The 16826-nt window shown below is 36.8% G+C and overlaps 1 protein-coding gene across 5 annotated transcripts in view; it reads right to left on the reverse strand.

Annotated features, from left to right (window-relative positions):
- The window catches only part of LOC135222887 (coiled-coil domain-containing protein 77-like), a 343870-nt gene that overhangs the window by 299581 nt on the left and 27463 nt on the right, over positions 1–16826 (reverse strand). For all 5 annotated transcript variants that reach the window (XM_064261256.1, XM_064261254.1, XM_064261257.1 and 2 more), the window contains exons 5-7: positions 12172–12349; positions 10778–10961; positions 8342–8504 (exon numbers count right to left, since the gene is read on the reverse strand). In XM_064261256.1, coding sequence (XP_064117326.1) covers positions 8342–8504; positions 10778–10961; positions 12172–12349 — 525 coding nt within the window. The remainder of the gene's footprint in view (positions 1–8341; positions 8505–10777; positions 10962–12171; positions 12350–16826) is intronic.

Genomic DNA, 16826 nt, shown 5'->3' on the forward strand with positions numbered 1-16826 from the left:
AGGGGGAGGGAAGTGAAAGTGAAGAGTTTGTGGCTAGTAGGGGTTGGTTTATGCAATTTAAGGCTTGGGCCAATTACCATAACCTTAAAGTGCAAGGTGAAGCTGCTAGTGGGGATGAGAAAGCAGCGAGTGAATTTCCTAAAGCGTTGTCTGAGATAATTAAGGAGGGGGGTCATTCTGCTCAGCAAATGTTTAACGTGGATGAGACAAGTTTGTTTTGGAAGCGTATGCCTAACCGCACTTACATCGCCAAGGAGGAGAAGTCAGCACCCGGTCATAAAGCCAGCAAGGAGAGGCTAACTTTACTTCTTGGGGGTAATGCTGCTGGCGACTTCAAACTGAAGCCCTTGTTGGTGTATCAGGCTGAAAATCCAAGGGCACTCAAGGGCATTTGGAAGGGTCAACTACCCAGTAATTTTTGGAAGTCCAACAAGAAGGCATGGTGACACTTGCAGTGTTTGAGGACTGGTTTCGGTAAACCATTTTGTTCCAAGTGTGGAGCGGTATTGCGCCTCCAAGGGTATCCCCTTTAAGGTGTTGCTAGTGCTGGACAATGCCCCTGGACACCCTGCCCAGCTGGGAGACTTCAACCCTAATGTTAAGGTGGTTTACCTTCCACCTAATACCACGGCCCTTTTACAGCCTATGGACCAAGGAGTGATTGCTTCGTTCAAGGCCTACTACCTACGAAGGACAATTGCTATGGCTTTACAGGCAACTGAAACCAAGAAGGACTTGACTCTGAAGGACTTTTGGAAATCCTACAACATCCTTGATGCTGTAAAGAACATTGCTGATTCCTGGGAGGAGGTTAAGCAAACAAACATGAATGATGTCTGGAAGAAAATTTGTCCTTAATTTGTGAATGATTTCCATGGGTTTGAGGACACAGTTCAGCAAGTTGTCAAGAACGTTGTTGCCCTGAGTAAAGAAATCAATTTGGAGATGGAGGTTGATGCTGTTACAGAGCTGCTGGAGTCTCATGGCGAGGAGTTATCTGCTGAGGACCTGATACAACTGGAGAAGAAGATGATAGAGGAAGAAGAAGAAGCACCCACCCAAGAGCCTAAGGCTTTCACAAGGCAGGACTTGGCAAGAGGTTTTGCAGAGTTGCAGCAAGCGTTGGCAACTTTTGAGGCTCAGGATCCCAACTTGGACAGGTTCAATAGGGTTTCCAGAGGCATCATGGATTAGATGCAGTGTTACAAGAAGATCTTGGATGAAAAGAGGTTGCTCTCTGTTCAGACTAACCTGGAGCAGTATTTTAAGAAGGTAGAGAGGCCTGCAAGAGATCCTGTACCCTCTACCTCAGCTGCCTCTGCTAATCCAGACTCGCCTGCCCCACAATCTCCAGCACCTTCTGAATGTTCTGCTAACCCAGACTCGCCTGCCCCACCATCTCCAGCACCTTCTGAATGTTCTGCTAACCCAGACTCACCTGCCCCAGCATCTCCAGCACCTTCTGTAGGTTCTGCCTCACCTCAAGACTCACCTGCCCCAGCATCTCCAGTATGTTCTGCCTCACCTCAAGACTCACCTGCCCCAGCATCTCCAGCATCTTCTGGAGGTTCTTTTTCTCTTCACTAACCTCCCCCAGTCTCTCCAGCACCGCAGCTTCCTCTCCAGTGTGCAAGCCAACCAAATTAATAAAGGTAACGAATTGTTCTCTCGTTGTTATTGATACGTATTTACATTAAATCATGTGGTATTTTTTAATGTTCCGACTTACGCTGAAAATCGTGTTACGACGCATCTTAAGAACGGATCAACGTTGTAAATCGAGGACCCCCTGTAGAAGGTACTCTAACATCCTCCTACAAGCCTCATAATTCCCCTGGCTTGCTTTCCATAAAATTTATATGATATTTTTACAACAAAATGGTTAAAGTGACGATGTAGAGTATTTTTCTTATTCTTGCAAACTGACTTGAGTACTCTTTCCTAAAATAAGTACATTTATCATTTCTGAGTTCAACAATACAATTAGTTAAGTGAATGTAATTAACAAGGTGTTCTATCAGCTTTATAAATTTCCTTTAAATTAAAAGACAGGATGCCAGTTAAAACTCCCAACAGATACATGATCAACTAGGGTATGTTCAAATTTTGTTTCTTTGCTTATCCATTAAACTCCTTTACAGTTGATGTTCCATGATAATACTTCCTGACCTTATAGGTAATGGTCACGCATACAAAGGCAGTGGACTGTACAGTTGGACCCTGAAAATCCAGCATTTTGTGGTCCAAGAACTTCCATGATCTGGGACATTTTTGAATCAGCCGCCATTAATTCTTGAGCATTTATGAGGATGGCGCCACACATTTTAGCTTTGGGGGTTTTTCGGATTTTGGAACTAATACTAGCTCCGCAAATAGAGAAGCACAGTTTCTTCCCAATGAAAACATTCTGAGCCTCTCAAAAATATACTGGATACAAAAGAACCATAATTAGTGTCTATACTTGTGTCTTCCGATCTCGTGTATCATGTGACCATTAAAATTTCGTCCAGATATGAAGTTTTCATAATAAAACTAATATTGTAATACTTAACTGACCACCTGAATTAGCCCTGGTCACTGACCAGCCTGAACTACATCCCCACAAATTTTCCCAAAAGTGGGTATTTAACTGTCAGTGCTACCAATGCTGCAAGTAAAATTTGTTAACTGAGTTACCTGTGGTATCGTTGTTAACTCTGCTACAAATACCGGCCGCCAGAGGCCTACCTTCTCAATTGAGTCATACACTATCAAATTGAAGAGGGGAGAAGGGTGGGAATCATTCAGGTTTTTAGGTAAGTGTTACAATATTAGTTTTATTATGAAAAATTACCTTTTTATAATAAAATAAAGATTTAATTATACTTACCCAGTAATTATATAGCTAAGAGTTTCACTCGGCAACAGTCATAATCCTGAAATTCGCGAGGCGTGCTAACTGTCTATTTGCCTTGGTTAGGTAACAGTGCCCCGCCCACTTTTGGGGCTAGAGAGAACAACAACATGGCAAAGAGCTCAGTTTGTTCATGCTTGTCAACAGGAATCCATGCTAAGGGACAGAGGGTGGGCTCTGATTATATAATTACTGGGTAAGTATAATTAAAACTTTATTTTATCATAAAAATGTCATTTTTAATTATACAACTTCTCCAGTAATTATATAGCTGATTCCCACATTGTGAGAAGGAGGGAAGCATGGATAATTCTACCTCAGATTCATAAAAATACATCGCCCAAGATTAGAAAAGCTTTGCCAACATTAGTTAAACTGTTTGTTGATTCCTTACCTGATAAGAGAGTTGTAGCAGGAAAATACTGCCTATGGTTGCCACTTATCTGATCATGTAATGGTAGCGGAGTGAAGGATAATCCGATGGCTAACAAAGGATCAACAGTAACTGCCCCTGCCCAGGGCTCAGTACCAAAATATCATCAGAAAAAGATTGTTACCTATAACCAAAATAATAAAACATCCACCACCACCCTATCAAAGGACTGAAGGGTACTCCAGGTGCTTATACCTTCAGGCTTCCCATAAAACCTGACTCCTTGTGTCAAGAAAAATATTTTAGGAAGTATTGCTTCCTACACTTCCTTTCCCAACACCACACTCGCCGCAAGAAACAGACCCAGGGTACTGCACTCTTCATACACCGTTTCAATGTCACGGAGATAATGCGATGCAAACACGATTTACATTTCCAAAACATAAATTAAAAAATTTCTCTTAAAAGCCAGAGATGTGGCAACTGCCCTAATTTCATGAGCTTTAGCCTTGCAGACCAGCAGAATGTCCTCCTCAACTGAAGAATGTGCTTCTCAGATGACTTCTTAGGAAGAATGCTAGAGCATTCTTAGATAACAGTCTGGATGGGTCTTTTACAGAACACCAAACTGCTAAAATCTCTACAAATGTCTTTTGTTCTTTGAGGGTAGTACTTCAAGGACCTCACTGGGCACATAGTCCTTTCCTCATCATCATTACCCAAGACTACAGTAAACTAGGGATAAAAAAAAGAGTGAGGCCAGGGGTTAGAGGGAGACTCATTCCTGGCTAGTAACCCCAGGGAATATGAACAAATAGCATTCCCTTTCGAAAAGCCTATTTTCTTGTCAAGTGCATGAATCTTGCTAATCCTTTTAGCAGTCACTAAGATACTAGGAAGAGAGTTTTTCTAGTTAAGTCCCTCAGACTAAGCTCATGCATTGGTTCGAAACGAGGCCTAGACAACCACTTTAACACAATATCCAGATTCCAAGACACCATGGGAGAATCTTTATGATAAGAAGTATCAAACAATCTAATGAGATCAGAGATATCTGGGTTGAAGGACAAGTCCAAGCCTCCATGGTGGAACACCGATACTAACATGGCCCTATATCCCTTGATAGTAGAGGAAGACAGGTTTCTTACTGACCTCAAATGAAGCACGAAATTGGCTATTTGCATCACAATGGTCTTACACTACTCTCTGGATTCTCCACTTATTCTGATACACATTGCTAGAAGATCTTCTCCTACACATGGAGATAGCCTTTGAAGGTCCCTTAGAAAACCCTTTCTTTCTAAGGAGTTTCTGGACAGTTTGAATCCTGCCAGGGCCAGAGAAGACAGGTTTTTGTGGAATCTGTGGAAATGTGGTTGTCTGAGTAGCTGCTGCTTTTGAGGAAGCAGCCTTGGGAAGTCCACCAATAGATCTATGAGATTGGGGAACCATTCTTTCGATAGCCAGAATGGGGCCATCTAGATCAGACACACATTGCTGTGTAAAAGGAACTTGTTCAGCAATTGCCTTATCAGGCTGAATGGAAGGAAAGCATACAGTTCCTTCTTCGACCAGTCCAGAAGAAAAGTATCCACCGCCCACGCCTGTGGGTCTGAAACTGGCAACCACAACAGAGGAAGATAATGGTTCCAAGACATGGCGAAGGCAGAGAAACAGGAGCGAGTGAGTGAAGACTCCGAGATGACCTCTGAAGAATGACCCGAAAAAGCTGATTGTGTAAAGACCCTAGAAGAAGGTTTAGAATGGAAGGTGGGAAGGGAAGGATCAGAAGCAGCAGAAGAAGCCATAGTTTTTAGAGAAAGAAAATAAACCAACTCTGTTCCCTACTGATAAAATTGATAAACCTCATTAGTAAACTCAGGAAAATTCTTCAATAAGTGCTTGAGAATGTTGGAAAAACCGAAATAGAAACATTGTCTAACTAATAACCTATACCCTGCGATGGTTCTGGAACAGGGAGGGGGGCTGAAAGAGAACGATTAGAATCACTTACACTAACACTACTGTTATCCTTACTTTCAGTTAATTTACTCCTCAAGTTAGAAAATAAACTAGACATACTAGATGATAACCTTTCCTCTAACTTTCTAAACAACTCTGATTCTAAGGCTTCTTCATCAACTGACTGTACTGCTACTGTTCATCCCGACCTGCGCTTTATCTTGGAAGCTAAGGATTTCCTGTGCTTAATGTAATCTTCCATTTACTCAACAGACAAATCCCTACATTCTTCATACCTTTGGCTGACACTACACTGAACTTTCCTACATGTAATACAAAGAGACTATCAGTCATGTTTGAATGTACTCATCCCCCGTTTGCAGGACGTGCAGGACTGATGAGCGCCGACATCTCCAACAGTAGAGCGCTTGGACATCGCGGCAGCAGACGAAGCAGAATTAGAGGCGGCTGACAATGTTTCCTTGTGTAACTTATCCAATTACCAAACCAAGTCAAAACCAGGAGGAAAGTTCCAAAATCCAGATCAAAATGCAAAAAAACCTTAATCTAGTACAGGTACTCCTTGTTTAACAACAAGGTTCCTTTCCAGCGACCACGTCGTTAAACGAATTCGGTGTTAAACTTGTTATTCTCTTTATATCGACTAATAGCATTAATTTTCAGACATATTATACACAGAACTAGTTTCTGACATAGCCTACTACTTGGCAAAGTTCTGACAATGTTTTTTTTATCATTTTATTACTCTTATATTTTAACATCATCATTTTATAACTTATAATGTATAATTTTCTTTAAAATAGTGTATACTTTATTCAACACATTTAGCCTACATTCCCGAGCTAGCCTACTAGGTAGTAAGTCAATACAATACTAAGTCAATACAGTGCTCAACTTTTCTCAGAACCTGCACATTATTTAGCAGTGACTTTCATAATTTAAATTTGGTACTTCATAATTATCACTATTAGTTTCTTTGTCATTTATTTTCATTGTAGAGGGTAGTGAGATGGAAAAAAATTATGAATGAATTTTGGCGATCATGGGGCATTTGAATGTTGCCATCAAAACGTAAACAAAGCACAACCCCATTTATTGAGGAAAGTGAACACCAAACTATTCGCTAATTGGATAAGCATTTTCTACCATTAATAAAGATTTACGGTTGCACTTTTTATCTCTAGTATCATCTGATCTCATCTCATGGGTGACATATCGAATACGTATGTAAATACACAGTTGTATAAAAAATTATCAAACTGTATTCTATGTAAGTCTTTCAAGCATACTAAGAGTAAGGAATTCTTGCATGCCAAATGTCTCATTGTTTTGATCAACAGGATTCACTTGGTAGAGACTTCTCAAGTGGAATATTTAAAAAAATATATTCATTTTCAAGTTAATATAAAAAATATATTTGACTTCACACATTTTATTTTCATAACTAAAAATGCACACATTTTCTTTCCATAACTAAGAATTATTCTCACTAAAACAAAGTAGATATGGCATAATTTTTGCAGTCTTGAAGTTGTAAACATATGTGGCGCCACCCTTTTGGCTGCGCAACGAACTAATGGCAGCTGAATCAAGTCAACCAGTTCCCAGACCATAGAATGGTGACTTTAAGAGGTTCAACTGTATAGCTTTTCTTAACAAAGTATATTAAAGCCTTATTTATTGTTTTAGCCATAGAATTCAAGGTTTTCAAAACCTAGGCTAGGCTAGATTATTGGCACTGAATAACCTTTCTCTTGTACCTGTATCCAGAAACCAAATCTATTTAATGTGGGTCAGGCTAAATACAAAAAGTTCGCCTGATGTGGGACACGTCCTCACAGTATGGTGAACTAATACACTTGAGGAGGTAGGCCTCTGCCAGCTGGTATTTGCAGCAGTGTTGCCAACGATACCACAGGTAACTCAGTAGACAAATTTTACCTGCAGCACTGGTAGCAATGACAGTTAAATACCCACTTTGTGGGAAAATTTGTGGGAATGTAGTTCGGGCTGGTCAGTGACCAGGGCTAATTCAGGTGTTCAGGGAGCCTATTGGAATACATGATTTCATCATATATACATTGTGTATAGAGCGAGATGCACTTTCAGTAGATTATAACACTGATAATGCAATGAGTATATCCAAGTTAGCTTTTAACTAATAAATAGGCTTAGAAGCCAAAGTTCATTAGGTTAAATGCAAATCTTCATACATTAAATCAGGCTAACCAACACTGACTAGTTTAAGAATTTTTACTATTTCTCATAATTTAAAACTACATACTTACTACTGCGTGCAAGACACTGGCATAAACAACAGCAGTACATATAGTATTCATTTTTGTCTTTGTACTTTTTGTTATATTTAATTATTATTCCATAAGGAATCTAATCTTAGCCATATTGTAAAAATAAATCTAAACTATTTCACTCCATTCTTTCTCTTATTTTAATTTTTTTTAATCCTTTTGCACAGAGAGCAACATCTTAGTACTATACAGTTTAAGATTCTCTGCAAAATACCAGAAGCAATGTGAATCATTTCAATCAAATTTTTAGTTTGAGATCAATCAGTGTCCTTTAACTATAATACTGAGCATTAAACTTATAAATAGTTTTTGAATTTTACTTGCAATTCACTCTTTTTTAATACACATGGGCCACTGGAATGGCATCACACTTGAGTAACATGAGATTCTTAGACCCTGTAATCTGCAATCAACAGTTTCAAAATGTGTTGCAAATCACAAAAAAAAATTTCAGAATGAAAGATGATATCAAAACTGACATCAGCAACATCTGTGTCTTGATTTTTATATGATCCACAGACAGTGCTATTTAAAATACATTTCCATAACTGATTCTGTGTGCCTGGATCAAGTGCAATATTGCCAGAAAGAAGGCATTAAATATGAAGGAAGCAAGAAGCAATATTTGCACATAAAATTGGAATAGAAAAGTTTATGTCCATGATGAGACAAATTGTCCCGATTTGAGGCTATGGTTTCTATTTAAATAGGGACAAGACTAGGCAAAATGAAACTTTACATATTAAACATTCAATAAAAAAAATCTTGGCAGAACATACATACTTCCATATGAGTAACCAAAGGCAGGTTTTCTTGAACAGTGGCCAACACAGACAGCAGATGGTCTCTTTCTGCAAGAAAACCTTTTTCTATCTCTTGCATTTCTACATTCTTTTTAAGGACTTCCTTCATTGTTGAATTTAGAAGCATCTGTGATTCCTCAAGTCTGAAAAGACAAGAAACAGATAAATCAAATTACCAAAAATGTTATGCCACCATATACTTGTTAACATACTGAGACAAATATACACCCTCTCTGTGAGGTTGGGGGGAAGGGAGAGTTATTGCCCAGAGTTTGCCTGACATGGCACACTTGATATCTATAATATTCTGAGTGTAGGCAACTGGAAGTGCCAGTCAACTTTTAACATTTTTATGAAGGTTGTAACACATGCAAAGATGGATATGTATTCTTTGGAACCAGTTACAGTACACCAGGGTTTACCTTAAAAGGAGCACTCAAAAATACAGTGAACCTAGGGTACTTGGTATTTTTAAGATTTGTAAACCATTACATATCACTGAGTATGAATCTGTACTCCTAACTTTTCAATGTGGTTTAGCTCTAATGACCAGGTCAGCAACCAAGCAAAGGTTGGCATTATTCAAAATGTAGGGTAGCCTAAGACTTGCCATAGGACACTTTTATATATATATATATATACAATCTACAATACTGAAAAATCCATTTCAACTCTTATCATCTCATCTATTCTTCATTAAAGTTTTACTGTCTGTTCAAATAATTCTTTTCAATTATCGATATTTTTATTGTATCCACAAAGCTTACACCATAATACAGTCAAACCACAAATTTTGTATGTCCTGTTTACGTATGATTTGGTTTTCGTAGTCCTTTTCCAACAAAATTTTGACTCAGGTTTCGTACATATCTGTGGTGAAATTATATCCTCCGATTGCTCAAAATGGTCCATCGCACATAATTTTCTTTAAGAAGGCAACAGCGGTAGGAATTTTAGGCACTGGAATTTTATTACAAACCAAAAATCAACTTGTATTTACCTTAAATCTCCATGGTAGTCGACAAATGCAGAGATGAGAACTAACCTAGCATTCTTATATAACCACTATACACATTTGGCCAAACAAGCAAATTAACTTATATAAGATACAGTGGTACCTCGAGATACGAAATTAATCCGTTCCGAGGCGGCCTTCGTATCATGAGTTTTTCGTATCTTGGAACACATTTTACATGTAAAATGGCTAATCCGTTCCAAGCCCTCTAAAAACAACCCCCGTGAATTTCATAATAAAGCTAAATTGACCTATAAACAATGAAATACTACAACAATTTGGACCATTCAATACCTAAATTAAGAATAAAAATGCAAAACCTGTAAATAAAGTGTATATTAGTGTACAAGAAATATTATTACTGTAACGTAAAATGTGGAAGCTTCTGGCCTTGGCATCTTCCAAGAGGGTAGGAGAGCTCCACGATCTGAGCTATGAGATGAAGCACACCAGGGGTTAGGGGTCGTTGTCCTTCGAATTTGTCGCGGAATTCGTGGCCAAGACCCAAAATTCCCTAAGTGTTACATGGCAACTCTCACTTGCTGTATCGAGTGGAAGGGAAGTTAGGGTGTCATTTTGCCTTGCGCTTCTGGGCAGTAAGTATCGAATGCATTGCATACTCTGACACTAGTTTATTACAATTATAACTGAGAATAAGATGTAACCAAGAAACCATGTTTTTTTTTTTTTTTTTGACATACATGCCTGAAAACATACAAAAGCCTCTATGCAAGTATAAAACTATTCGAAATTTTGTTTTTCTATGCTTCTCTTCTGTCTTCTTTAGCTGGATATACTTCAGTAAAAAGTTCATACATGAAGAGGAACGATTATACTAGTCACGTAAAGTATGACCCACTTACTTTATATTCACTTATTAAATTACTGAACAAATCGGTTCAGTAGCGAACGCAATGTTTACGTTTGTTTAAGCTTCTTGGTAAAAAAAGGAGTTAAAACACTCCAATGGCTACCAAAGGTAAAATACTTCACAAAATGGGGAAAATACCAACCAGTCAGCAATCAGAATTCAAAACAAGCTGCTTCTTACAACCGATGTTCAGTTGTAAGCCGGCAGAAACAACTTGAAGGTCTACCAAGTTGTTCCTCCCTTCACTGAAAGTAGGAAGGGCTAGTCACCTACACAAATCAAAAGAAGCGCCACCGCGATTTCAAAATTTAACCTGCTGGGCAAGTTGAAACTATAGGTAAGTACATAATTACTTGGTAAGTTACTTATATGAAACTATTTTATCAAATACCTACTAAACATGACTCCACTAGTTTGTTTTAAAAGATACATAATTAAACCTCTTGCCCTAACCTAGAAGTATGGCTTAGGCAGAATCATGAAAACTTGGGATTTATATGAAAACATTTTAGGTTAACATGAATTCTTACCTTGCACTTAGGAGCTTCATGTGAGCTTCATCCTTATCTCTTTGGAGTTTGTACTCTGAGGATGCTAGTGTCCTTTCCTGTAGGAGGGAACTTTTTTCCTCAAGCCAATTAGCCTCTGCTTCTTTCAGCTGTTTTTCTAAAGCTTGGATGCGAGACTGCAGTATCAATTCATTTTCATTACTTGCTGAAAGGTAAAAAAACATCCTTCCATACAACCAACACTAATTTTCCACCTTTTTTTTTTACAATAAACAAGATGATTAGTATAATGCTATTAGCAAGTGTAAAGATTTTCAGTGCAAGTTTGCATGTTAATTTTTCCACTACAAAAATTACCATAATTTAGCATGCGTAACTAAAATATAAAAATATTTCCCACATATAAATTTAAAATTGAATATACATCAAATCCTTCTAATTTTACAATGAATCTTTGATCATAGATTATGGCAATTCTTCTTTGATCATAGATTATGGCAATTCTAAGGCATATGACAACAAATCTTTGGTCATGGATCAGGGTAATTCTAAGGCATATGACAAAGTCTGGCATAAGGCCTTGTCATTTTAATGTCTGCTTTAAGTTAATATTGTAATGTTGGTCTCTTTTCCATTTATCAAAGTGCAACTCAGGGTTTTGTTCTCTCACCCATCTTGTTCCCAAGATGCAACTGGATCTGAAGAGCTTAGAGCAATTCAGCACAGAAAAAGATAAAAAATAGCTATTGCATGGCAAACGTGGATAGCCAGCTTCCAAATTTACTTAGCAGCTACTGGAATGCTTCAAGATGTGAAGAAGGCACATTGCTTCATACTGCCAATTTGGAAGTGCAAGAAGTTTACCACACTCTGGGGCCAGCTGATTATTCAATGGAAGGAGCTATTCAGGCTCTCAGAGCATATACTTTCCTCCTCAATTCTTAGGTGTACTCTGAATGTTATCAGTTCTGACAATCACAACAGACACAAGTGGGAAAACAGGTTTTGACATAGAAAAAACCTATTTTTGGTAGTTTCTGTTGAGTCCTCCAGAAACTAAAACCAACACCAATCCCTGGGTATATTTATGAGCAAATAAATAAAAAGACGTCATGGGATAGAGAGGGGCAATACATTTCCCCATCAAGTCTCAAGGCATACTGATCCCCCTTGTCCTGTGCTGAGCTACTACAGTTGCCATTGGTCATTCATGGACCAATGAAATGATATGAACATCTTTCCCACTAAATTCATCCAAATTGTATGGGATGAAATATTAATAATCAAATGAGTTAGACCATCCATCACCCAAAACCTGTTATAGATCCTCATATGATCATGCTCGTCCATTAAAAGTTAAAAAGTTCCAATAATACCCTTTATTGTCATGGTCTAATTACACTGTCAACACATACCTGACTCATGCAAATTCTCATCCAATTTTGCTTGAAGCTTCCTCATATGAGGAGGCAATTTTTGTTTGATGATAGATACCCTCTTTGGATCTCTTAAATATACTTTCAGTTCACCTTCTGTCAATCCACACAAGTTGAGTAATAATGCCACCTTTTTCTCAGCTTCAAGAGCACCCAACTGCAAAAGAAAGGATGTCATACATTTCCTGTATAGACAGAAAAGAATCAAACTAAACAAACTGTCTAGAAAATCTCTTTACACCACATTCAAAACAAATCCATCATCTTCATTGTTTTGAAATAAAATGAAAGTAGTATCATTAATCAATAAAATATGCAAAAATACTCAACTAATACTATAAAGAAAAACTTTCCCTGATATTAAAAATGAATTATATTCATGCTGACTGATTTATAAAATTTAGGTCTCTACCATTTTCAGCCCTTCTGTGCTTAAGACAGTAAAAAGGAGATGGAATGGTTGGACTGCAAGATAAAGATATCTAGAAAATAAAACCATATAAGTTGTTTCAAAATAGTACAGGATTCTACAGCTCTCCTGAGGCTGATCCACCACAATATTACTAGGACAAAATTTAATGTTAATAAGCTCACCTTCAGCATGGTTGTCCAGTATTGGAGAATAAAAGGGGCCATTTCTCTATCTTGATAATTATTTTCTATAAAAGTTATTGTGATTTATTGTAACACTACGTACTGTAATGTATTGACTAAATATAAATCATACAATCCAGTTCATGGGGTTGCTGTGGGAAATTGCCGATAACTACAAAAATACAACAAATCTTTATGTAATACCTTATATTTACAGTCATATGATATACCTAATTACAGAAACCAATTTAACAACTTGAATTTTTCCAATTTTCATCAATCATTGACTGACCACAGCCCTCCAACCTGGACATCCATAAACTGGGCATTGCCTTAATAACCTTAACTAACTGCAACCTTCCCAATATGCAATAAATATGCCGTGCTGTCAAACTTCTCAGCTCAAGAAGTCCTTTATTCCTCACACTAATGGACTCTCAAACAGTCTACCTGAGGCGTGCCAGCAAATGGAACTTTAAAATTTCAAGGGAAGATTGCATTACTAGCTTAATACAATTTTCTGACACTTTAATAATTTGCTTACAAATTACAGCACTGGTTTTAATTATATGATGCTGACTGATTTTTATGATAGTATTAGATTCTACAAATAATGTTCCTCAGTTCAGAGGTGTTTAAGTGTAAGACTATGACCCAAAACTAACTGACTACTGTATATCCCAACCAACATCTGCATAGCATCATATACCTAACTTAATAAATTTGTTTAATTCCATTTAGTATTTCCAAGTATATACATAACAGCAAGAACAAGATGTCTCATAAAACCACATAGCAAGGGCATAATAGAAGACCTAGACTACATGGGAATCCCGGAAGTTATAATTACAGCTCACTCAATATCATAACAGATAAGAACTAAAATCAGAAACAAGAACTAAAATCAGACACAAACTTGTTGTAAAATATTTATGATTTACTGAGATGGGGAGATGCAGTAACTTTCTGGTAGGTTTAATTATTTTTCTATTATTTTTTTGCAAAATTACAATTATAGCAGAAATACTATCATAACAGATACGAACTAAAACAAATAGCAATCCCTGCGTATATTTATGAGCAAATAAATAAAGACATCATGGTATACAGAGGGGCAATACATTCCCCCATCAGATCAAGAGGCATACTGATCTCCCTCTCGTCCTAAGCCGAGCTACCCCAGTTGCCATGAGTCATTTATGGGCCACCATCAAAAACCTGTCATTGATACTTATATGATGGTGCCCATCTATTAAAGGTTAAGTGACTGGCTAAATATACATTAAGCACACCCCAAAGACTGGGCAAACTTTAAGGTTAGCCAATTTAAGAAAAGAACACATCAATGAAAAGAGGAAGAAATGCAAATGCAAACATTGTAAGAAAAAACTAAAAACTTGTCTGTACGTTCCATGGGAAGTTGAATTATGACAATTTTTAAAAATAAATTGTATTTTTCCTAGCTATATAAACGTGAGGTCCTTTACCTTAAGAATTACTTTCGGTGAAGCTGGAAAATGGCTGCTAAACTTTTAAACAAGGTAGTTAAGCAGTAACTACTGTCCAGTAGGCGGGAATACCTACCTGCCAAATGTAAGTACAGGCAGTCCCCGGGTTACGATGGGGGTTCTGTTCTTAAGACGCGTCGTAACCCGAAAATTGTCGTAAGCCGGAACGACGTTCTTGAAAACATGTCCACAGGGAAAATTTCACTAATTTGCAATTTTTCTTAGGGCCGTATCTCTAAAATTATCACTAATTTACTTTTTTCATGTGCAACAATGTGTATTCACAAATTACTGTATATTTTCATTAAAATACAAGAGAGAGAGAGAGAGAGAGAGGGGAGAGAGAGAGAGAGAGAGAGACGAGGACGAGAGAGAGAGAGAGAGAGAGAGAGAGATTACATAAAACCATTTAATTCGTTGACCATTGTATGGCATTGTTAAGCTCCGAGTGTCACTGGGACAGAAAAAAAGACGAAGGGAAGAATTTTCTTTTGAAATTAGTATCGTATTATTACTATTATTATTATTATTATTATTATTATTATTATTTGAAAATATAATAAACACGTGCATCTACCATAAATTTGCTCTCATCTCAGTATGAAAGAGGAATTATCCTTACAAGTGAAATGGAAGGTCATTTTCATCTCTTTAAAATACGACCATTATGAATTCTGTAATTACAGTTTTAATTATTATTATTAAATAACTGAAATTATCAATAAACATTTTACATACTAGTACAATAAAAATTCTTTCATCTCGTAAAAGAGAGGAGAGTGTTTATCTCTCTCTGTTCTCTCAAAAAATACTTATAACGCTTCCAGCGAAAGAGAGGGAGGGAGTTACCACTATGACACATTATTATCTTGTGTGGCAAAAAAGAGAGAGAGAGAGAGTTAACCTTAATTAAAAGTGACTTGGATAGATTAGTACGTATTGTATTTCTTTAAAATACTATCACATATGAATTTTGTAATTACAGTTATTATTATTATTATTATTATTATTATTATTTGAAAGTATAAAAACAAATAGTACAAGTACATAAAAAATCTCTAGTCTCAGTAAATGAGAGAGAGAGAGAGAGAGAGAGAGAGAGAGAGAGAGAGAGAGAGAGAGAGAGAGAGAGAGAGAGAGAGAGAGATCCCAGGAACACGTGATTGCAACACTGCAGCTCTTCCCCTTCCTGGCTGTCACAGAACTTGATATATCTGACAGTTTTAGTACCTGGATCTCGAGGAAAAGTTACTGAAAGAAGACTGGGATTTCCTTCATTCTTCCATAATTTTTTAAATATAAGCTAAAATCTTACTAATTCACTATGGTATTTTCTTTAATGAATTGATATTATTGCAGTATAAATTAATATTAATATTTGAAAATAGTAAATCATTTATTTATCATACAAAAAAACATAGGTACATCTTTGTAGTAGAGAGAGAGAGAGAGAGAGAGAGAGAGAGAGAGAGAGAGAGAGAGAGAGAGAGAGAGAGAGAGAGAGAGAAATTATTATTTTTATTATGTGATATCATTTCAACTTATTAAACTTACTAATACAGTATTAATCAAAATTAATATTTGAAAATTAGTAAATCATTTTTGTATTATAAAAATGTATTTAGTCATGAAAATAAACATCAAAATACACTAATTAGTGATTATTTTCGTCGGAAAATACAAAGAGAGAGAGAGAGAGAGAGAGAGAGAGAGAGAGAGAGAGAGAGAAACTATGGTTTTTATATCCAAGTCTAAGTAGAGTATAAATGGATTCTTTAAGTGAAATAATGTTTCAAAGATATTTTTGTTGCTGGTTTTGTATTAAAGGATATGTATACTGTTTGAGAATGCGTTCCTTATCCTTGACTATGGTTACCATACAGTTTAATAGCGTAAATTAATTTATGCGCCCTCCGCTCAGAAACTAGTTCTGCGTATGAGGTATCGTTAAAAGGCATAAAAAACCATCGTAACCTTGGAATTTGCGTTGTAATCTAACCAGAAACTTAGTTTTGTTAATTATGTATACTGGAAACAAGCAATGATTTTTTCATTATTTGCGCTTTTGGACTGTTATAAACTGCGCATCCCAAGCTAGTGTATTCATTCGCTCGGAAACTAGTTCCGCATATGAGGCGTCACTAAAAAATTTTAAAAAATACGACATAAAAAGTGTCGAAAATCATCATAATTTTTGTTGTAATCTAACCAAAAACTTATTTTTATTAATACAGGCAGTCCCCGGCTTACGACGTTCCGAGGTTACGACGCTTTTTTCTTAAATATTCAATGGAAAATCCGTCCTGGGTTACGACGCTTGTTCCGAGGTTACGACGCTGACGCTTCCGACGCTCCGAGTTAACGACGCTTTTAAAAAACGCATGCTATGATAAAAATCCTTTATAGTTTAGCACAGTACATAATAAAAATATGTTTTTGGTTACATTACACCAAAAATTTGAGGTTATGATGATTTTTGACATTTTTTTTTTTCGTATTTTTTGAATTTTTTTAGTGACGCCGTATATGCGG

Source organism: Macrobrachium nipponense, chromosome 8 (assembly GCF_015104395.2).
Source record: "Macrobrachium nipponense isolate FS-2020 chromosome 8, ASM1510439v2, whole genome shotgun sequence".
NCBI lineage: Eukaryota > Metazoa > Arthropoda > Malacostraca > Decapoda > Palaemonidae > Macrobrachium > Macrobrachium nipponense.